Here is a 23925-nt window from a genome sequence, read left to right as displayed (position 1 = left end):
GAGGTGACACTGTTCAGCTCATCACCACAAGGGGGCGCCACAGGAAAGCACAGTGGTCACGAAGCGACTATTGACAGACGTTTGAGCCTCACCTGATCCTGCCTGGCCTGGGCCGGCTTTACTTTGCCAGTGCGGGTGACATCTGCACTCAGGGACAATTCTGAAATCCGAGAGAGGAGATCTAGTAAGGGTGAGGCCTGAGGCTCCCAGAGTGGCCCTGACAGGTCTCCCCTGAGAGGTCCCCATTTGTCTCCGAGAAGTCGCACCTCAATTCAGAGGGCAGAGCTAGGATTTCCAAACACTGTGCTCTTTGGGGGCCATGGCTGTGACGCCAAAGAAGTTCCAGCCACCCCAGTGGAGTCTCCACATGCCCTGCCAGCTCACTCAGTTTCGTAATCTGTGAAATGGGATCGTGGGGCCAAGCTCACTGGGTTATTGTGAGGATTAAATGTGACATCTCCATCCAGTGTGTGGCACTGGAGTGAGCTTCATTTAATTTAAAAGTATACTCATGAATGCAATCCATCAATGAAATGAAACCTGGAGGTTTCACACACTAGATACATATTTAATACACACTTAATTAAAAAGGCTGTGCTGTTCAGGTTCAGACCTCATTAACTTAAGTTTTAAAAACTTAGATAAAAGGTCTCTCTCTGTTGTCCAGGCTAGCCTCAGGCTCATAAACTCTGTGATCCTAAGAATAAATTTTTAAGTGATTTTTTTTTTTTTAAAAAGTGCATTGGTGTTTTACCTGCATGTATGTCTGTGGGAGGGTGTCAAATCCCCTGGGACCAGGTTATAGACAGTTATGAATTGTCATGTGGGTGCTAGGAATTGAACCCAGATCTTCTGGAAGAGCAACCAGTGCTCTTAACCACTGAGCAATCCATCTCTCCAGCCCCTAAGAATGGATTTTTTTTAAACAAATTTTTTTCAAGAATGGATTTTTTAAAAAATATAATTTTTGTTTTGAATTTTGTGTGTGTGGTGAGGAGTAACAGTGTGGTTGCTCGTGGAGACCAGAAGAGGCTGTCAGATCATCTGTAGCTGGGGTTAGAGGTGGCTGTGAGCCACCCGATCAATGTGGGTGCTGCCAGCCAGACCCTGTTGGAGCAGCACACGCTCTGGACCTCTGAGCCAACTCTCCAGCAACACTAATAGATTCTTTTTAAAGATGAGTAGTAAAGAAATACAAGCATAGGTGCATGTGCAGGTTATTAATGTGACAAGAGAGAATATAAATATAGGACTTGGGGAACACAGAACTATCTGCTACAAAAAGCAGCACGTGTGTTTATGTGTATGTGCATGTCTGTGTATGTGTGTGTATGTGTTTGTATATGTGTGTATGTGTGTGTGTTTGTGTGTATGTGTGTGTTTGTATGTGTGTATATGTGTGTGTGTTTGTATATGTGTGTATGTGTATATGTGTGTGTGTTTGTGTGTATGTATTTGTATGTGTCTATATGTAATTTTGTGTGTGTATGTGTGTGTATATGTGCATATGTGTATGTGTGCATATGTGTGTGCTTGTATGTATGTGTGTATGTGTGTGTATATGTGTGTATGCATATGTGTATATGAGTGTATGTGTTTGCATGTGTATATGTGTGTTTGTATGTGTGTATGTGTGTTTGTATGTGTGTATGTGTGTTTGTATGTGTGTATGTGTGTTTGTATGTATGTATGTGTGTATATGTGTGTATGTGTTTGTATGTGTATGTATGTGTATATGTGCATGTGCGTGTATGTATGTGTATATATGTGTGTATGTTTGTGTGTATGTGTGTATATGAATGTATGTGTGTTTGTATGTATATGTGTGTATGTATGTATATATGTGTATGTGTGTGTATATGTGTGTGTATGTGTGTTTGCATGTGTTTGTGTAAAACATTTATAAGTTATAGAGACCTGTGCGTAGAACCCAGGTACCCACTTCCCAACAACTGAAGAGCAGTTGTTACGCTGTGATGTGAGTCTTCACACACACTTACATTAACTGAGTGACTGTCAGAGCTCCCTGTAGCTGGGAAGTCACTGTCACTGAGGGTGACCTTGAGCCTCTGCCTTTCAAGGGCTGGGAGTACAGATGTGGGTCACCACACCTGGCTTATGCAGGACTGAGAATGAAACCCTGGGCTTCATGCCACCTAGGGAAGTTCTCTGCCCTCACCCTCGGCCTGTCATCTGTGTTTCTTTATGTAACTCTCTGGCCAGGGGTATTTATCCACGGATAGCTAGAAATGATTATTTTTTCTTTGCTTACTTGAAAGCAAGATTTAGTCACACTGTGTCACGGGGAGAAGCGTTGTTGAGGAGGGGATGGGGGTCTGTTGTGTGGAGGGAGGAGGCAGCTCTAGGTCCTCCCTCTCTTTTTTTTCTCCCCCCCACCCCCCAGTTTTTTGAGACAGAGTTTTCTCTGTGTAGACCTGGCTGTCCTGGAACTCACTCTGTAGACCACGCTGGCCCTGAACTCAGAAATGCCTCTGCCTCCCAAGTGCTGGGATCAAAGGCATGCGCCACCACTGCCCAGCTTTTTCTTCCTTTTTGAGACAGGATCTTACTATTTTGCCCCGGCTGGGGAGACCTGCCTGTCTATGCCTCCAGGTGCTGGGATTAAAGGTGTGCACCATTGGCAGCTCTTCGATCCCCTGGTCATCACTTACCCACCCCAGTGAGGTAGAGCAGGGCTTGGATTGGTGAGATCTTGGGTCCATAATATGAAATTCGTACCTATAAGACAATCGCAGACCATTTATGACTTCTTTTAGTCATTCAACAAACAAGTTTGAGCTCTGCTGTGTGCCCGCTCAATCCAGCTCAACTCAGCTAACTACAGAATTATAGAAAAGGGTCCCAAGGGAGCTCAGAAATGGAGGGACCCACCCAGGCTGAGAAAAGGGGTGAGGGAAGACTCCATGAGGGGTGTTTATTGGCTAATTTTATGTCACCTTGACACAAACCAGAGTTATCTGAAAGGCGGGAACTTCAGTTGAGGAAATGCCTCCTTAATATCCAACTTGGGCGTTTTCATAATTAGTGATTGATGAGGGATAGCCCAGACCACTGTGGGCGGAGCCATCCCTGAGCAGGTGGTCCTGGGTTCTATAAGACAGCAGGCTGAGCAAGACACATGGAGCAAGCCAGTAAGTAGCACCCTCCATGGCCTCTGCGTCAGCCCCTGCCTCGCCCTGCGTGAGTTCCCGTCCTGACTTCCCTCTATGATGAACAGCAACGTGGAAGTGTGAGCCAGATAGACCTTTCCCTCCACAACTTGCTTTTTGGTCATGGTGTTCATCACAGCAACAGTGACCCTAACAAGGTGTGTCTTGAGAAATTCTTGGAAGGGGAGTAGGGGCCCAGCGGCTGGAAATGGGGTGCAAGAGGCATTAGAGGGAAAGAAAGAACAGGTGGTGGCCATGGAGCTGGACTTCAGGTTGTCTCTCAGGCACCCGGGAGCAGGCCCTCAGCTGTAGAGCATGAGCTCGCTGTGCAGCCTCTAGACCAGGAGGCTGGGGAAGGGAGTGAGGGGTAGTGGGGTGCACCTCAGGGGTGCTCTGGGTTCATCTCAGTCCCTCAACCCAGCAAAAATTGAAATAAACAAATAACTAAAAACCCAGAGAGGGGTGTCTGATTGACTCAGCTGCTGGGGAGTGGGGCATTGGGAGTGAGAAGCTTGAACGACATGAGTGGGGATACCAAAAGCAACCAAAGAGAAAAGGAACCTGTGGTGACATGCTGAGGGGACACACTGACGAGTATCTGAGGAACGAACTGAGGATAGTCTGAGGGGACCCACTGAGGAGAGTCTGTCTGAGGGGACACACTGAGGGGACCCACTGAGGAGTGTCTTTCTAAGGGGACACACTTAGGAGAGTCTGAAGAGACACATACTGAAGAGAGTTTGAGGGACACACACTGAGAAGTGTCTTTCTGAGGAGACACACTGAGGAGAGTCTGAGGGGATACACTGAGGAGTGTCTGAGGGGACATGCTGAGGAGAGTCTGTCTGAGGGGACACACTGAAGAGTGTCCGAGGAACACACTGAGGAGAGTCTGTTTGAGGGGACATACTGAGGGGAAACACTGAGGAGTATCTGAGGGGACACACTGAGGGGACCCACTGAGGAGTGTCTTTCTGAGGGGACACACTGAGGAGAATGAAGGGACACACACTGAGACGTGTCTGTCTGAGGGGAAACACTGAGGAGTGTCTGAGGAACATACTGAAGATAGTCTGAGGGGACACACTGAGGAGAGTCTGAGGGTACTCGCTGAGGAACAAAGTACTGGGGGTTCACACTGAGAAGCTCCTGAGGGGATAGAGTGAAGGAACATACTCAGGGGTCATACTGAGAAATGCTTGAGGGAGCATGCTGAAGAGATTCACTGAGGGGACATGCTAAAGGGCCACACTAAGGCTCCACACTGAAGGACCACATGGAGGAGCCCCCGAGGGACAGACACACAGAGGAAACACTGAGGTGCTGGGTCCTGTCCTACAGACAGTAGTTATCCTGGGGGTAGGAATGGAGCAAATGACGGTATCATGGACTCTCTGGACCCTGGCCTCCACTTCTGTCTGGGCTCCCTGCCTTCATTCTGCTCCCTGGGAGCAGGCTACCTGCTTTGCACCAGCCAGTAACATCTTTGCACAGAATTTTTCTCTGGCTTCCTGTCCCCTCCAGAAAACGAGGCTTCTAGCCTTGAATGATGGCATAAGACTTATCCTAACACTAGAGAAGCCGAGGCAGGAGGATTGAGAGTTTGAGCCGAGGCTGAACTAATTAGCAAGATCCTGTCTTGAAACACAGGGAAAGTGGAGGATAAAGGAGAAGAGAAAGGAAGAGAGGGGTGGAGGGAAGACAAGGTGAGCCCCATACGCAAGCCTCTGAGCCGGCTCCCTCCTCCCTCCTCCCTCCTCCCTCTTCTCTGTCATACAGGATTCTTTCAGTGCTCTCAACCTGTGTCTTGTCACCATCATCCAGGGTGAGCCCAGGAGCCACGTGGGTCTTGCTCTCTCCCAGGCTGGCCTTTGGTTCCATCCTTCAACGTGCTTCTTCTTTCTGGAAGTATTTCCTGACTGCACCTGCCAGACACCCTAGCTACCTCTGTGTTCTCAGGGTGGGTGACAGCATTTGTCCCCCAGGAAAGAGCAAACTGGGTTTCTTCTGGCTCTTCAGGGAGCACGGTGTCTGTGGAAACCACAGAGGATCTTGTGGAGACTACCTATGAGGGTCCCAGCCTCAGTCCTGGAACTTGTCTCTTAAGGTTAAGTGAAGGGTGACCCTGGAATTCAGTCCAGTGGCGTGTGTCCATACAAGAGCAGCACACAGTGGGGGAGGAGGCCAAGTGATCAGAGTGACACCACTACAGGTCAGGGAATACTGACTGCCACACGACAGGAGTTTGGAGAGATGGAGAGTGACCTTCGAGGGTCACCAATGAGGGAGCCCACCTGCTCACACCTCTCTCTTCTAAATCTGTAAGCAGGTGTGGCAGATTTGCTGCAGTGGCCACTGGAAGCTCACACTGGGACACAGAAGGCGCTCCTGGTGGATCCCTGCCTGTGGCCTTCAGAGACTCCAGGTCCTCAGCTGCCCGTTTGTCTACCTGATGCCCCGGAGGAGTGTAGCCTCCCACCCCAGTGCCTTCCCCTGTCTGCATGAGATGGTATTTACCAAGCAGCTCTACAATGATGAAGCTGATGAAGACCCGGGCCTTCATAAGCCCTGCAAGTTTCATTGTGAAATCACCAGGGAGACCCGCCTCTGGGTGTACCTAGGAGGATGTTTTTAGAGAGGTTTCATCCCACTGTGGATGTGGGTGGCGCTCTCTGGGGGGCTAGACCAGCAGCCTTGAGTTCCTGCTGCCATGCCTTCCCACTGTGATGGACTGCTCCCTAGACCGTGAGCCAGAATAAGCCCCGCCTTCCTTAAACTGGTTTTTATTGGGTAATTAATCCCGGTGATGAGGAAAAGAATAACGGGGACAAATGTGCCATCTGAGCCGGCACAGAGGAGGAAGGAGTCACTATGAACTTGTCCAAGGAGGGGAAGGAGGCTCTCCCAGGGCAGGCCCTGCGCATGGAAACACATGGAAGCAAGTAGACTGTGCAGTGGCTGACACCTCTCACCCTCAGGCTCCAACCCTACCTCAGCTATTAGATCCCCACCCCTACCCCAGCCATTAGGCTCCACACCCACCCCACCCATGGGGCCCTATCCCATCCATCAGGCCCCACCCCCACCCCACCCATCACACTTACCTTCTGGTCACCTGTCCTGCTGCTGGCTGCTTTCACCTGTAGGATCACCTCCAGTTTGGGTTCCAGAGGCCATTTGGAGGCCCCCGTGGTGCTCTTCTTGGCTGGAGGGCCATGGATGACATCTACGACAACTCCTGAGGAGGCTGTGATGCCGAAGGACGTGCAACCCTTAGGAGCAGAGCTGTGGAGTGACAGAGATGGGCTGAGGCACCCGTGATGAGAGGGGGCACTGCCATGCTGGCCCCAGCCATCCTTCTCCCAGCAGGAGAAAACACAGGCCACCACGGGGCTTGCCCTGGCCAGAGATATGCTATGATTGCCAGGAGGGAGTGAGAACACGGAAAGGCAGTCCTTTTGACTGGAGGCCTTACACTTGGACCAGAGAGACTGCAGCCGGAGGTGAATGTCAGAGACACCTCCCACACACCCATAGAGCAGTGTGCACAGGGAGACCATCACCAGTGGGCATGCCAAGGGCTTTGTGTGTAACAAGACCCACACATGGAGCTGGAAAGATGGCAGTACTCCTCCCCTCAAAACAAAGACCCCCGCAAATATAACAACAACCAAAAGAGAATCACATAGACTTCTGGAGTTGTGGCAGAGCAAATATTCTGTGTGTGTGTGTGTGTGTGTGTGTGTGTGTGTGTGTGTGTGTGTGAGTGAGAGAGAGAGAGAGAGAGAGAGAGACAGAGACAGAGACAGACAGAGACAGAGACAGAGAGAGAGAGACAGAGACAGAGACAGAGACAGAGACAGAGTCAGTGTCAGAGTCTCTATGTAGCTAGGGCTGGCCTGGAACTCACTCAGTAGACCAGGCTGTCCTGACCTGAAATTCACAGAGATTGCCTGCCTCTGCCTCCCAAGTGCTGGGATTAAAGGCGTGCACTGCCACCATCCAGAGCAACAGCCAATCTTCTTGAGGCTCATCCTCACACAAAACAACTGGATCAGGGGTGAGATACACTTTAAAATGCAACAGGAGTTGCATTGGGCGGTGGTGGCACACACCTTTAATCCCAGCACTGGGAGGCAGAGGCAGGTGGATCTCTGAGTTTGAGGCCAGCCTGGTCTACAGAGTTCCAAGCCAGCCAGGACTACACAGAGAAACTTGTCTCGGGGTGTGGGAGGTGTGGGGAGCAACGTTCGAGGAGTAGGTGAGGGGCCAGGAGTAGAGTTGGAGGCTGGAGAGAGAGCGGAGAAATGCTGTCAGCATGGTCCTCCAGGATGAAATTCTCCAAATAAAAATTTAAAAGCTTGCTGGGAGCTAGCCTGACCCAAGGCTTTCTCAGAGGTCCTAAAGAAACAAAGGGAACTTTAGTTCTGAGTCCTTGTCCAGGGGTGGGTGTGGTAAGAAGGTCTATCTGGGGCTGGGGCCAGGGTCTCCAGGGAATTAAGATTTCAGTTTCTGGGAACCTGCCCCACCCCACTCGGAGAGACTGGAGTTATCTTCCGGAGGCTACTGTGTGCTTAATCTGCGGTGCACTCTGGGTGCCCTGTGTTCCTTTTGTACAGCATTGCTTGGTTAACTTCCTTCCTGCTGACTTGACGACGTGATAGCTTTTCGCTGACTCTGCTCTTTTACCTCGGCAAACTGGATAGAAGATGCCATACTTCTCAATAAACTCGCTCGGCCTTAGCCATCAGCTTAGGCGCGATCTTCTGGTCTCAGCTTTGCTGTCTTCTTTATTTTCTCATCTCCTGTCCTTCCCTTTGGGACCCTGTCACTGAAGAACAACCTCCTGGTCCCGGTAGGAGGGCATTGCTGAGTGAGCGAGTGAGCCTAGGAGAAGGACTATCTCCAAGGACACCTCTCCCCCCCCCGAATGAATATATATATATATATATATATATATATATATATATATTTTTTTTTTTTTTTTTTTCTTCATACATATATGTTCTCCCCAAAGACCCTGCTGTAGCCAAGGTGTGGTCCTTGATGCAGAGGCAGCAGCCTCAGCCTTCTTGGAAACTGGTTTCCAAGGCTTACTCTCCAGATCTGCTGCTGCAGACTTGAGGTTGGAGCCGAGATCTGAGCTTCCTCGTGTTTCCAGGATGCTCCGTGTACCCTCAGGCGTGAGAACCACACCCAGGAAGCTACTGATAGGGGCTGCTGAGTTACCCAACTGAGCGGAAGCTGAGGGACCAGGAACCCCGGCTCAGCAAGGCACGGATGAAGCCGGTGGCTGAGAAAACCTGTATTTTATTTTATTATAATTATGATTTTTTTTTTACGAGGCAAGTGGAATTGTTTCATTTCAAAGTCAACAGAACCTGCTGAACAGAGGGAAGAGCCAGGTTTCTTTCTTAAGAGATTCTGAGGTGAAGAAGCTGGGAGAGGGGAATAGGGAGTTGCAGGCTTGGGTCAGCCGCGGTTTGGGACACAGCTTGGGGTAATGGAAAGCCAGTGCAATGACAGCGACAGTCACAGCGAGGCCAGTGGAGGAGGACGGTTCCAGGGCAGGTGTGGAGGAGCCTGATTTCTGGAACATTTTCTGTCCTTCCTCTTTTCCTCGTGTCCATCTTTTGACTCCACACCACACTCCAGGATCAGAGCTACGTGAGCCAAGAGGGCAGAGAGAGAGACTCTCCTGGAGAACTGTGGGAAAAGGCTGGGGATGGTTTGGAACCAAGAAAACGAAAAAAGGTTTTGTTTTTGAATATATTCTCCTCTCCGCCCCCTTTCTGCAAAAAAGATTCCAATGTGACTGAGGGCCAACTTTCACTCACTGAACAAAACAGAAACATCACTTTGCACGAGGACTGGCCCTCCCCGCGCATGGGTAGCCCCCCCCATGTGCGCATGTGCAGGCAGGGAGCAATGATTTGCCTAATTCATCGCGGTCACTCACCCCCAACTTAGTTCTGGGATCCCATTGTGGACACCTTCTAGTGTCCCCCAGCTCATCTCAAACCACAGGTGGCCTCTGCTTTGTCCCCTGAACATAAGTGAGGGACTTGTCACCTGGTCCCCATGCATATGGGGTTAGGCCTGGGTCCCCCGCTTCACTGGGGCACAGAGGCCGGCAGCCCTGGAGTAAAAGGGCTTGTTCATATAGCACTGCCTGGGAGGGGCAGTTAAAATGATTTATTATCTGTCTGTCTATTTATTTACTTATTTATATCAGATCCTGGTTGCGGCCATGAGAAAGGCACGGGACTTGAGTTTGAACCCCTGAACCATGTTTTGTTTTTTTTTTTTAAAGAGATTATATTTTTATTTATTTTATGGATATGAGTACACTGTCATGGTTTTCAGACACACCAGAAGAAGGCATTGGATCCCATTACAGATGGTCATGAGCCACCATGTGGTTCCTGGGAATCAAACTCAGGACCTCTGGAAGAGCAGTCAGTGCTCTTAACCGCTGAGCCATCTCTCCAGCCCCCCTGAACCATGTTTTAAAGCGAGGCGTGGGCATGTGAGCTTGCTCGCTCGCAGTGCTGCGGAGGCAAAGACAGCTGCCCCATCCTTGAGAAGAGCAGAGGTTCTTCCAAGACCTCACCCAACCCAGCACACCCTTCCCATTCTTGTATTCTCTTCACGCGACTGGGCAGGCTCCTGTATTGGCTTTCACGGGAGGGAGGGTAGGCGGGGGGCGGGGGGGAGACGAACATCCACATTTTCATCAACACCCCTGTCTGATCAAGTGTCTGCTCGGGTCTTCCCATTTGAAAACCACCCTCAGGACTAGCAAGATGGTTCAGTGGACAAAGGTGCTTGCTGCCGAGCCTGACGACCTGAGTTCCATCCCCAGAGCTCAGGTGAGTGGAGAGTGCTGGCTCCCACAGGCTGGCCTCCGGTCTCTGTACACAGAGTTTGAGGAATGACACCTGCATTTGTCCTAGCCTCCACAGGCTCCCACACACCCCTGCATCTACAAACATGAACACATCTACAAACATACGAAAAAAAATCCTCTGTGACCTAGACCTCAGGAGAGAGCTAGCCTGGGATCCTGGCGAGGACACTGGGCTAGCTCTGGCCCCTGTCATCTCAGCACCTAACCTGGAGTAGCTTGTCCTCAGGGAGTAGGGGGGCCTCTGATGATACCAGTCTTTCTTTTCCCTGTGTCTTCCCCATGACCTGGGGACCACCCAGACCCCGGGTGCTTTCCTGCGGCTGAGGACAGACAGCCACTGACCCATTGACCCTGGGCACCTCCCAGAGGCTTTTATGGACATCACTTGGGCCACGATGCCCAGCTCTGTGGGGGAGGCTGCTGCAATTCCCACATGAAAGGCTGCATCAGACTCCACCCACGAGGCTTCCTTCACTGTCCTGTGTGACCCAAAACCTGGCAAAGGTCTCAGTGCTCACTCAGTAGGTACTCAGCATATATTTGTTGAATGAACAAGGGAATGGAAGAACAAACAAATGAACTGTTAGAGATCTTCCCAGTATTGTGCAGAGTACTTAACAAATAGCACCTCGGAGTACTTAACAAACAGCACCGTGGAGTACTTAACAAACAGCACCTCAGAGTACCTAACAAACAGCACCTCGGAGTGCTTAACAAACACATTTGGAGTTGCCACACTTAATCCTTAAAGTCATTTCATGAGGTAAGGAAACTGGGCTCAGCTTCCCAAGGCCTCCCCACATCAGCCTACAGCGGGGGACTATTTCCCTTGTTAGGTAGCCCAGCTTTGCCAGGCACTGGTATTTATACCTCACAGAGAACTAACTGGCATGATAGGCCCCACACCTCCGGCTTATCTCCCTAGCAGATCTCTTGCCCAGAACCTGAGCTGGGCCAGCAGCGCCCAGCCCCTGGCTGCCCCACCCTGGCTCCACAGGCCCAGGATTTGCCCCTCTCACCCACGGACATCCAGCGGGGTCGCCGTGCCCACCACACACACGGCGTGGGTGGGCTGCTCAGGGGCCACATGGATCACCGCGCCCTGGGCCATCCTCGGTCAGCAGGCAGCAGGAAGCCCCTGGCTGGTTCCTTTATAGTGCCAGGCGAGCCCATGAGTCAGCACCTGCCCTGCCCCGGAGGCCCAGCCCCTCTCCACTCAGGTGCCCCAGTGCCTGCAGATCCTCCTCTACCCAGGGCTATCCAGGACCCCCCACCCGTGGGTGTCCAGCAGCAGAGGGGGGCACTCAGAGGCTTTTGAGGGGAGAGCACAGGCTGTGCCCTTAGCCACCCCTGCCTGGGCTAGGGCTGCACATCTTGTCCAAGCACACTTAACAGGACATTGGAAAGAAGGGGAGAAAGGCAGGAGGAAGCTAAACAGGAGGCTATCCTGGGCATGGCTGAGAACCCCGCCCCGCCCCCCAGTCTCATCTGAACCCTCTCTCAGGCTGAAATACTCTCAGGACAGCCTGTGAAACTTTGTTGTAGTCCCTTCCCCCATCTCATCCTTGAAGCATCTCTGAGGTCAGCCCACATCATCACACCCACTTTCCAGATGAAGAAACTGAGACACAGGGAGGCTCTAAAGCCAGTCAGGATTTGAACAGAAGCGTGACTGCAGGGTAGGGCCTTTATTAGCAGTCTGTCTGGGTGACGTGGTCTTTTCAAACATTAGGACAAAGGCTTCTCACTGTAACACCAAGCATCCGAGGGCAGGCGACTGCCAGGCCATTTTATAGAAGGGAAAACTGAGGCACGGAGAGGGGAAAAGACACTTGTCCTGGGGGCCATGGATTGCCTGTGGCAGGGCTGGGAGGGGAAACCGAGTTGCCTGATCTAGAGGTGAGATGGGCGGCATACCCTGGGTGTCTGCCTGTATGGGACCTCCCCCATGAGACCAGATGGTGCAGGTGTGGGCCGTACCTGCCCCAGGGCACTCATGAGGGTGCTGCACCTGGTGCCAGGGCTGTCTGCTGATGGGGTGACCTGGGGGCGGGGATGGACAAGTCCTAACAGGGAGCTCCCAGAGAAGGTGTGTCTCAGGGGTGCTGAGAGCACTGGTGTCTGGGGGGCTGTAGATCTGGGCTTCTCACGTTCTTTGGCTTCACATCAAAGGCTGCAGCATTAGGAAGGCTCAAGCACACAGCCTCCTTACCAGCGTCCCCGGAGCTGAATCTCAGCACATGTGTGTGTAGGAGAGGAGGCCGCTGGGGCTCTGAGAGGCCCACAAAGGCTCCCGTGTCCCGTGATCCCTAAATAGGAACTAGGACTAGGGTCCCTTCCTGTCCTCAGGGGGGTTTGGTACAAAAGCCAGTCCAACCATAGTATAATGACATGGTAGGAGTCCGTTTTGTCCCTCCTGTCCCTCCACCACATGAGTCCTGGGCATCCAATCCCAGGTCACCAGGCTTTTTGGCAAACACCATCTCCCTGGCCCCCAGCTTCATTTTTGAGACAGGTTCTCTCATTGGCCACAACCCACTAAGTACACTCTGCTGGCTTCCAGTGACTCCCAGAATGTGTCTCTCTGCCTCTTCAATGCTGGGATCCAGGTGTGGGCCTCCACCCGGGCTGGGCCCTATGTGTTGTGTTACACAGCTGTGCACATCTGTGTGTGAGCAGGTAGCACCACTGCCCCAGCGTTGAGTACCTCCCTCCGCTGATGGCTACTTTAAGTTTTGAGACAGGGTCTCTCACTGAACCCAGAGCTTGCTGACTGGCTGGATTTGCTGCCAGTGTGATCTCTACAAATCCCTTGTCTCTGACTCACAGGCCCGGCTACTCCCCCTGCCTTTTTATGTGAGTGCTAGGGATCCAGGCTCAGGTCCTCGGGCTTGCAAGGCAAGCACTCCGCGGACTGAGCCTCACCCCAGATTTACCCACAGGTTGTTGAGAACTGTATGCATTTAAGATGCATAGTGTGCCGCGGGACGTTTTTCTTGTTGCTGAATAATAACAACAACTTATTATCATCATCATTAGAAATATTATTATTAATTATTGTTATTGTTGTGCCATGTGGGCATGCATGGGAGGGCAGAGGTCAAATCTGTGGATCTGATCTCCCCTGCCGCCTTTACTTAGGTTCTGGGGATCAAACTCAGGTCGTCAGGCTTGGTGGCAAGCCTCTTTACTCACTGAGCCATCTTGCTGACCCAAGGTAGCCATTGTCAAATGATGGCGGCAATCAAACTATCTCTTCACAGAGAAAACTGTGTCTCTGTCACACTCTCGTTACTTTGTCCTTTCTGATGGGCACTTCGATTTATGGCCGCTCTCCGGAAGACTGATTTATCCTTCTATGTCCCGGGAAGTGGGATCGCAGAGGCAGACGCTGCTTTCCAAATGATTTCACCAAACCACACCCACCTGAGCCCGCTGCTTGTCATCCCTGTCCATCTCTGTTTGTTTGGTTTCTGTTTCCGCGGTGTCATTTGCCACGGACATCGCTGACGAGACCGGCAGATGCTTCAGATGTCGGGTATCCAGTGTTAATCAGCGCAGGCCTAGCAGATGCTGGACTACTTCAAAGATTCACCCCTGTCTTCCGCTGTAAAGCCCTCGATCAATCGCATCTCTCCAATGGCAACCTGAGGGCTGAGCCAGCAGCCTTCAGAAGTAACACTGACATCTGAACTCGAACCTGGGGCGGGTTTAAAATAACACAGACACCTACACTTTCCTCAGGCGTGTGTGGGTGATTCTCTTCCTGAGCCTGTTTATTTGCGCAGTGGATTCACACCCAGCAGAAGGTTGCTGGGCAGGGCTGGGTGGCACAATGGCCAGGTATGGCCAGCGTGGCCCCGGGGCTCCTTGGCTCCTCGGTGCTTCTGCTCGCTGTCTTCCAGACCTCACCAATTGGGGACCATTGTTGAAGCAGGGTCACTCATCTATCACTCAAGGGTCCCGTGGTGTAGAATGAGCAAGCTTCCGGTAGTTACAGAAGCCTTAAGTAGCCACGGCACATGTGCATGCTCGCCGCCCTTGGCTGATCTGCTTTCCCAGCCGGCAGTAGCTGGCTGTTTGTCTGGCGGTTGGTGCAGTTCCTCCTGCCACTGGCAGGCACACTATCTTCTAGGTCTCAAGGATTCAGGCCTTGGCTTCTTTGGGATGTTATTGTTACCAAACTTGTGTCATAGTCTATGTGACCCAAGAAACCAGGCGTAACCCCACCAATCCCCCATCTGGAGAAGTCAATTAAAGCAACCACATAAATAGCAAAAAAGAGGAAAAGGAGATTTAATGTGGCCACATTGAGAAGAGGGACAAAGAGATCCACTGACCCTCTGAAGTCCTTCGTCAAGGTCCTGAAGTGGAACTGAAATGTAAATATTGGGCTGGAAAAAGCGGCTCAGTGAATAAGAGGGCTTGCTGCTCTTGCAGAGGACCTGAGTTCGGGTCCTGGCGCCTACATGATGGTTCACAACCATCTATAACTTCATTTGCAGGAGATCTGACGCCCTCTTCTGGCCACTGTGAGCATACACACACAGACACATAAATAAAAATAAGATTTAAAAGTTCTTTAACTTTTAAATAGAAGGGCAGGGACCTGCATACCTAAGCATGTCATGGTCAAGGTGTCCCTGCTGACTGTTGACCTGTTGTTATTTGGGCTTCAGTTTCTTCAGAAGGGGGGGGGGGTCTAGTAAGTTGTTGGCACAGTGGGAAGTCTTTCCTGGGAGACAAGTTCCCAGCCTTTCCTTTGCCTACCATGAGATACCCAGGGGGATCTCAGTGTTGGAATGGCCCACCATTTCAGTAGTCTGGTAGTCAAATTGAGGGATACAGAGTCTCTACAATATCCTTATCTCTGGCAGGCCAGTTACATTTTGATGGCTGAGATATGGCCCCCGAATGCAGAGAATATTCCAGGGCTACTGGCTGAGTCCTGAGCTCTGTGTGACTCATCTGTCGGCAAGAAAGGGTCTGTAAGAACGCACAGTGAGAATCCAGCTCCTGCTTCACTCCTGCCACTTAGATCTGACAGTGAAGACGTAACACAAAGGCCTTGTTAATTCAGGAATAAAAGATTATTCTGGGGTGGGTGGTGGTGGTGCATGCCTTTGATTCCAGCACTGGGGAGGTGTGGGGAGCCGACAGAAGGCGGCTATCATCCTTGCAGCCATCTTGAGCCATATACCCTGACAAGAGGCTTGTTTACAATAGCCTACAACAGCTGAGCACACTCTGATAACATCTTGCTTTAGATACCCAGGATTTTCCCTTGAGTGTGTGAGACTTAAAGGTGTGAGATTTAAGGGTGTGACTTAGAGATCAGATTTAGAGATAAGACCTGAAGGCGTGACTTAGAAGTGAGACATAAAAAAGGTGAGAGGCAGACAGAAGAACTTATTATTATTAGGTATTAGGTACTTGGCACTTGGAGGAAGAACTTGGATTTAGACATTAGGCACTTAGCACTTGGAAGAAGTAACTTGGAACTTGGAGGCACTAGAGACTAGGAACTAGGGACTAGGAACTCAAGACTTGGGACTTGGACTAGGAAGAGAGACTGAAGAATAAACGGGATTGAGTCACACTCTGTCTGGTCTCCAATCCTCGTGTCCATCCTCACTCTCTCTCTTGCTGAACCCCGATCCGCAGACTGGAGCAGCTTGGGGCAGTGCAGGCTCTAACAGTTTAGCCCCCAAGGCTTTTGGCAGTGTGGGTTCCAACATTGATCGAGCGGTCCCCAACATTTTTAGCCCCCAATGTAGGGTAGCTTGGGCCGCAACAGGGAGGCAAAGGCAGGTGGCTCTCTGTGAGTTCGAAGCCAGCCTGGTCTACAAAGTGAGTTCCAGGATCAGCCAGAAGAACTATGCTGACAAACTCTGTATTGAAGGGTGGGGGGAGGAAATATTCTGAAGCCAGATATGACTGGCTATGGCCTGGTAACATTCACGTCACCCTAAGTACTATGTTTTAGTGCAATAACAGTTCCATGATGTTTTTACAGTAATAAAATAAAAAAGAAATCACAAATCAGTGGTGTGTGGTGGTGCACACCTTTAATCCCAGCACTTGGGAGACAGATGTAGGCAGATCTGTAAGTTTGAGGCCAGCCTGATCTATATAACAAGTTCTAGACCAGCCAGGGCTACATAGAAACAAAACAAAACACATTTGTAAATGAAGACTTTTTTTTCCAGATATACTAGTGGGAACATCAGTTAGACGAATACAGAAACTCAGGGAGGCTCTGTCACAGGTCTCAGAGACTCTGATGACATTCTGAGTGTTGAGGTACTGGAAGCTAGTGGTTTGTAACATCACATTCCCAAAGACCTCAGTGACAGTCACTGCGGGTCACATCAGATGCTGGTGGATGAAAAGCGGCCATCACAGGCACTAAAGAGAACACAGATTAATTTTGCTGCCAAATCTGCAACTCCATGGAAACTGGTGCTCTTTGGTCTCCATGGGCACCTGCACACTTGTGGTGTGTATGAACTCATGAAGGCACACTACCCTGACTAGTCTTGTATCAAATTGACACAATATAGCGTTATCTAAAAGGAGGGGACCTCAGTTGAGAAATCTGTAAGATTCAGCTGTAGGGAATTTTTAGAATTAGTGAATGGTCGAAGGGTCCAGCACATTGTGGGCGGGGCCATCCCTGGGCTGATGGTCCTGGGTTCTATAAGAAAGCAGGTTGAGCAGGCCAGTAATTAGCTCTCGTCCATGGCCTCTCATTAGCTCCTGCCTCAGTTCCTGCCCTGCTTGATTGAGTTCCTGTCCTGACTTCTTTCAGTGATGAACAGCGAGTGTTATGGAGATGTGAGCCTAATAAACCCGTCCCTTCTCAACTTGCTTTTTGATCACAGTGTTTCATCGCGGCCCCAGAAACCCTAAGACACCCACACCCACACACATACAGACACAGATAGACACACATACACACAGACCACACACACACACACACTAGACACACACACACACACACTAGACACACACACACCCACACAGACACACACAGAAAGACACACAGACACACACAGAAAGACACACAGACACACACCACACACACACACAGACAGATACACCCACCCAGACAGACACACCCACACACCACACACACACAGACATACACCCCCACACAGATACACACATCACACACAGACATATACACCCCCATACACATCAGACACAGACACACACACCACACACACAGACACACACACTCACACACACAACTACGTGAATGCAGTGCATTTGGAGGCCAGAAGAGGTCATTGTATCCCCTAGAACTGTAGTTACAGGTTGTTGTGAGCTGCCTGATGCTGGGAACTGAACCTGGGTCCTCTGTAAGAGCAGCAAGTGCTCTTATCACAGAGCCATCTTTCCAGTCCCCAAGGAGGAGGAGGAGAGCTGGGAGCACATAGCCATGAACAGACACACAGACACCCACAACTACACACACAGAGAGAGACAGACCAACAGACAAACACACACGCACAGAGACAGAGAGAGACAGAGAGACAGACACACACAGAGACAAAGACAGAGAGAGAGACAGACAGACAGACAGACACACATGCACAGAGACAGAGAGTCAAACACACACACAGAGACAGAGAGAGACAGAGAGACAGACACACACAGAGACAGAGAGAGACAGACAGACACACATGCACAGAGACAGAGTCAGACACACACAGAGAGACAGAGAGAGACAGAGACACACACAGAGACAGAGACAGAGAGAGACAGACACATGCACAGAGACAGAGAGTCAGACACACACAGAGACAGAGAGAAAGAGAGAGAGAGGGAGGGAGGGAGGGAGGGAGGGAGGGAGAGAGAGAGAGAGAGAGAGAGAGAGAGAGAGAATGAGAGAGAGAGAGAGAGAGAGAGAGAGAGAGAGAGAGAGAGAGAGAGACACTCTGGACCCTGGAGCCCAGCTGTGGAGTCCAGGCTGTTGAGTCCAGAGGAACAACCCTGCCTAGACTTCAGTGTGACCCAACCGCCTTCTCTCTCCTCTGTAGCCTACTTGCTGTCACCAGGATAGGTGAAACTGTTGACACAGCTGTCCTTCACCCACACACTGAGGGACTCTTCTGGCCCTGGCATGGTGGAGTGATTGTATCTTGCTCTTTTGGGAGCTCCAGGCAGCTGGCCCCTTGCCAGCAGAATCACAGAACCCCTCTCTGTGTGCTGCCCAGTTTCCCAACACCCGCCACAGCTCAGCTTGATCTGCTCACGTGCACATTCCATGTTGCCCCCATCAGCCATCGTCTCTTAAAACTGCACAGTGCACCAATCATCAGAGGATGGATAAATATATGGGAACTTTAAAGACCGTTGAGCTGAAGTCTACGCTGATGCCAGGCAGTTAGGAGAAGTCTGTGCTCATCTCCCTGGCTGTACCCCTCCACCTCAAGCACAACTGTGTGAGCTTTTTCCAGCGATTATGTCTTGTTTTTCTTTATGGGTTTTACAGTAATGTTTGGGCTTGCCTTTGTGTTGATGGATGGCTACCGTATGCCTCTGTGACTTGTTTCTTTAATGCCGTGCTGTCAGGGGGATTCATCCATGTAACTGTGTGGGGTACAGATGGCCCATGGTGTGTATGACCTTTCAGCCCGTGCATATGCAGCAATTCAGTTATGCATCCTACAGGCAGCAGGAATTCAAGTGTTTGGTTAACACGACCATTGCTGACGGATTTATTCGTGTGTCCTGGGGGACAGCTTTAGAGCCTTTCCAGGTTATACATGAGCTGCATATCTGGAGCAGGCTGTGGCCACTGCCAACTTGACATGGGACAAGTCGTTTTTCATGCTTGTACAGTCTCATGTCATCAGCAGCCGTCAGACTCCAGCTGCCCCGTATTCTTGCTAACCTCTGCTGCTGCTGTGCCTGGCTGCTTGTCTTCCCTGCGCCCGGGGAGTGTCATACATAGCTTGTTTGTTTGTGTCCCTGTGTGATGTGTGGGGCAACTGGAGGATGTGAGGGTGGAGGTCAGAGGACAATTTTCAGAAGTGGATTCTCTCCTTTCACCATCGAGGTTCTCGGGATTGAACTCAGGTTTTCCTGCTTGGTGGCATGTGCCTTGATACTGTGCCAGCCCCCTTTGGGCCTATTTGGGCAGCGAGTGAATGGACTCAGGCTTGGTAGCGTGAGGTTTCTTGCAGGTCAGTGGCTCTCAAACATCAACAACACCAGAGCGGCTTTTAGAGGGCTTGTCAGAATACAAGTGGGATCTGGGACTCAGTTGTCACACCAGCCTAACATGTACAAAAGCCCTGGTCCTTGCCCAACACTGCACAAACCAGGTATGATGGTGAATGCTTGTAATCCCAGCACTTGCAAGGGGGAGGCCAGAGGGTTAGAAGTTCAAGGTTATCCTCAGCTACAGAGCAGGTTGGAGGCCAGCCTGGGCCTCCATGAGACCCTGGGTCTACGTAAATATATAAATTCCCAGGCTTTCTCACTGAGCTGAGTGGAAACTGGGTCCACAGTAGTTATGAGGGCGGGATAGCCTGCGAGGGCCTGCACCCAGCTGCACTTAGGAAATGAATATGTCAGATCTTTGGTGTCTGCCAGACTCCCACACTCCTTAAAGAACACAGACGACTTTTGTCTCTCCCTCCTTTCGGATGAAGAGGTACAGCCTCTCTCAAAGCCACAGCTGCAGGACCTGACTCCATGTGCCCTCATGGAAACCCACTCATGCTGAGACTCTCATTGTGTTCTTCCTTCCAGCTAATGAAACAAGACTGAAGCCCACGTAGGTGGACATCAGGGAACACACGCCTAATTTGCCGTCAAGGGTCTGCTGTAGTCAAACTTCTGTAGACAGACAGCTGTCACTCCAGAAGACGCTAACACCAAGAAAAAGCAGTTCAGAAAAAGCGGTTAAGAGATTCCTTGCATGGCAGTGCAGACTGTGAAGCCAAATACGTCTGATTTATTTTTTAAAACTTAATTGTTTTTCCTTTAGAATTTAAAAAATGTATGTGTGTGCTTGACAGCATATAGGTAGGCACCATGTGTGTGCAGTGCCCACAGAGGCCAGAAGAGGGCATCAGATCCCCTGGGACTGGAGTTACAGAGGGTCGTGAGTCACCGTGTGGATGCTGGGAACCAAACCCAGGTCTTCTGCCAGAATACTGGGAGCTTTTAACTGTAGAGTCATCTCCCCAGGCCTAACAAAGTGCAGTTATCATTTTGTTTGGTTTATTTTGTTGGTTGTTTGTTTGTTGCTTTTTTGACTAGTTCTCACTTTGTAGCCCTGGCTAGCCTCGAACTCACTACATAGACCAGGCTAGCTTTGGAACCATAGAGATCTGCCTGCTTCTGTCTCCTGAGTGCTGGGTTTAAAAGTCACCATGTCCTCCTCCTTCTCCTCGTCACCTTCTTCTGCTTCCTCAGTTACTTCAAATTACTTTCTTCCCTGTCATATAGCAACAGATCACTGAGTGGGTGCACAGTAACCTCTTAGCTACTCCCAGCAGCCCCCAGAGACAGATGCCAGCACCATCTCCATCTTACTAAGGAGGGTAAACTTCAGAGAGGGTAAGTAACTTGCCCCAGGTCACACAGCTAGTGAATGGCACAGCCAGGACGTGTACCTGGCACTATCTGATCTGTGTCACAGCCATGGTCACTGACTGTCTGGGACACATACAGTGTGGCCTTCCATATATAGGTAATGAACTGAGAGAGCATGGACCAGAGCCTCCTGACTCTTTCCCATCTACAGAGCTCTCGCGCCTGAGCAGAGGCTACCCAGGGTGGCAAATAAAACCTCAAGCTACTGTATTGGCACATCAGTCACTTCCTCCCTTGTAAACAGGAAGGCAGGAGAAAGAAGATGGAGACCACTTCTCTCTTCAAGCTCCACGACCCAGAGGGCAGCTCAGCTGCTGTCTTCAAACGCTGACTTTTCTTTTTTTCCATCTTTTCTTTACATTTCTTTGTTTTGCTTTGCTTTTTACATTGAAGGAACCCCTGACCCTTTCCTTCATTTTTCTTGTGTGCACGGACATGTGTGTGCATGAATGCATTTTTATTCTTCGCATGGACAGTTGCAAGTGGAGGCCCAAGGCTAACATCTGGATTCATCCTCAAACAGTTCTCACTTTACGTCTTGAGGTAATCCTGTGATTCGCCAGAAAAACCAACTCCATCACCTGGGGCCAAATTTAAAGCAAGCATTTATCAAATATTAAATATTGACCAAGAGATGAACTTTGGTCGGGACCATTCCATGGAATTTCCTGCCTAAGAATGGCCTTGAGCCACTGTTTCAGGGGCTTATAAGGTCAAACTTATAGGCCACCATACTTTCCCATGAGGCTTTGTTATTTTTACAAAACTACAATTCCCAGCATTCCAGGAAGTTACTTGATTCCTGGGCAATTGGGACTTACAGGTTAATTTTTGGGCATTATACTGGGTCTCTCAATGAAGTCCAGAACTTGCCAACATGGTTAGTCTTACCTGCAGGCGTGGGCTGGCTCTGCTCAGCCACAACTGTGACAGGAAAGGTGAGGGTAAAACCTGACATCTTACCATGAAGCAAATAAAACAAGCGCTGAAGGCTGGGACACAGCTGCCAACTTTTAAAATTTTTTATTTATTTATTTTTGAGACAAGTCTAATGAAGTCCAGTCTGAACTTGCTATCTAGTCAAGGATGACCTTGAATTTCTGATCCTCCTGTATTTGAGTGCTAGGTCTGCATTGGTGAACACATACTTGGCTTATGTGGTGTTGGGATGGAAGCCAGGGTTTCCCGAATGCTATGCAAGCACTCTGCCAGACAGCTACATCCCTGGCTTGCAAAAACTATATTTTTTCCTACCTCATTTTTTGTTTCTTTTTGTTTTTCTCCTGGGAGTGTACAAACAGTTGCCCCTTCTTTGCATAAAGTAGACTTGACTCTGGGAGGCAGTTGTCCAGCCAAAGACTACATTTCCCAGAGTCCCCTGCACCCCAATATACCAAAGAGCAACCAGCATTATATAGGAAGGAGCCTCTGCCCTTGGGCAGGAAAGTTTAAGCTTGGGGCAGGGTCGGCCAGGTAGGGACTGAAGGATGCTGGGAGAACCTGGAGGCCAGGTCTGCTTTGGTATATAAAATATGCACCTCAGGCCCTTGTCTCAGGGTCCAATAGGAACATAAAGGAACCCCCTCACCTTTCTGCCTTCCTAGATATGAAGCTACAATCTAAACCTAGGAATCTCACCAGAAACCCCATTTACAGGGAAGGCAGGTCCACTTGTGTGACCCTGGCCCCCAGCTTTAACTTACTGTATCACAGGCCCACCCAAGGCCTCTGTGTAGCCCCCCTCCCCCAACCTCACTCATTAAGAGAGAAAGAAAAGGAAAAGAACACGCATCTATAACGCGAATGTTTCCGGGACTGTCAAGAGCAACGGAACCTACTTCCTGGCTCAGGTGTGCTTAGCCCAGAGAACACGGCTCCCAGTAGCTGATGGCCACGCAGGTCACTCCAAGCCAGTGGCTCCCAGGTCACTGGATCCTGGGATGAGCAAAGACAAAAAGCAAGCAAAGCTTTGTGGAGAGGGAGAGCAGCTTCTCACAGGAGCATGGACACGACGGCCAGTGGCTGGCCTTGCCTCCTGGTTCCTTTTTATGTCCAGAACCTGGGTCTAATAAAAGGCCTGTATGCACAAGACAGACTGAGTTAAGAGGCTCCTGGGTGTCTGTAATTTGCTTAAAAGAATAGGGACAGAAGCTGAGTGGTGGTGGTGGTGGTGGTGGTGGTGGTGGTGGTGGTGGCGGTGGTGGTGGCGGCGGTGGCGGCGGTGGTGGCACACACCTTTAATCCCAGCAGGCAATCTCTGAGTTTGAGGCTAGCCTGGTCTATAGAGTGAGTTCTAGGATGGCCAGAGAAACCCTGTCTTGAAAATGCAAACAAATACACACACACAGACACACACACACACACACACACACACACACACACACACACTGATAGGTTATTTCCTCCTCCACCAGTGAAATGAGCCAATTCAAACCAGATTAGATTATATTAAAGGCAGGTTTATTGGGAAGCTGCTCTCAGGTGGGTGAGTTTACTGGCCCCTAGGACCAAGGCCAGGGAAGTCCTCATAGGAAAAGGGGGAGTAGGAGAGGGAGAGAGAAAGAAAAGGGCACGGGCACAGAGTGAGAAGAAGAAAGCAAGGCAAGAGGGGAAACCAAAATGTCTGAATTATATAGGGAGAAGCCTCTGGAGGAAGGGTAGCCCAGCCCCTGGGCTGGGAAGTTCAGGGTTGGGGGCAGGGTATGCCAGGCAAGGGACTGAGGGATGCTGGGAGAACCTGGAGGCCAGGTCTGCTCTGGTATGTAAAATATACACCTTAGTCCCTTCTCTGAAACCAAACATGTGTGTGTGTGTGTGTGTGTGTGTGCGCGTGTGCGTGTGCGTGTGTATGTGTGTGCCCACAGAGGACAGAAGGAGGCACTGGATCCCCTGGAGCTAGAGCTATGAATGGTTGCTGTTGGGAACCACACTAGCCCACGTTCGGGGGCCAAAAATGTTTCGGCCCTCTCCACTCCACACTTGTCGGCCACTGTTTCCCGGCCCAAGCTGCAGCTCCAGTCTGCGGGTCGGGGTTCAGCAAGAGAGAGAGAGTGAAGACGGACTTGAAGAATGGAGACCAGAGTGTGATTCAATCCCGTTTATTCTTCAGTCTCTCTTCCTAGTCCAAGTCTCAAGTCTTGAGTTCCTAGTTCCTAGTTGTACTCCTCTTGTTCTCTTCCGAGTGTCTAATGTCTACTCCTACTCCTAGTGTCTGAATCTCTGTTACTCCAA

The 23925-nt window shown here is 50.4% G+C and overlaps 1 protein-coding gene across 3 annotated transcripts in view; it reads right to left on the bottom strand.

Moving 5' to 3' along the window:
* Positions 1 to 11203, bottom strand: part of Padi4 (peptidyl arginine deiminase 4) — a 28669-nt gene extending 17466 nt beyond the window's left edge. For 2 of the 3 annotated variants that reach the window (XM_034502977.2, XM_076933855.1), the window contains exons 1-4: positions 11100 to 11203; positions 6275 to 6455; positions 2673 to 2739; positions 93 to 160 (exon numbers count right to left, since the gene is read on the bottom strand). In XM_034502977.2, coding sequence (XP_034358868.1) covers positions 93 to 160; positions 2673 to 2739; positions 6275 to 6455; positions 11100 to 11191 — 408 coding nt within the window. In that variant the 5' untranslated portion in view covers positions 11192 to 11203. Of the gene's footprint in view, positions 1 to 92; positions 161 to 2672; positions 2740 to 4970; positions 5653 to 6274; positions 6456 to 11099 lie in introns of those variants that run through there. The other variant, XM_076933854.1, reaches the window with a different exon arrangement.
* Positions 11204 to 23925: the final 12722 nt, after the last annotated feature.

This window comes from Arvicanthis niloticus, chromosome 5 (assembly GCF_011762505.2).
Source record: "Arvicanthis niloticus isolate mArvNil1 chromosome 5, mArvNil1.pat.X, whole genome shotgun sequence".
NCBI classification, from domain to species: domain Eukaryota; kingdom Metazoa; phylum Chordata; class Mammalia; order Rodentia; family Muridae; genus Arvicanthis; species Arvicanthis niloticus.
Note: the sequence above shows the minus strand (reverse complement) of the source record. Positions and strands in the feature narration are given on the sequence as shown.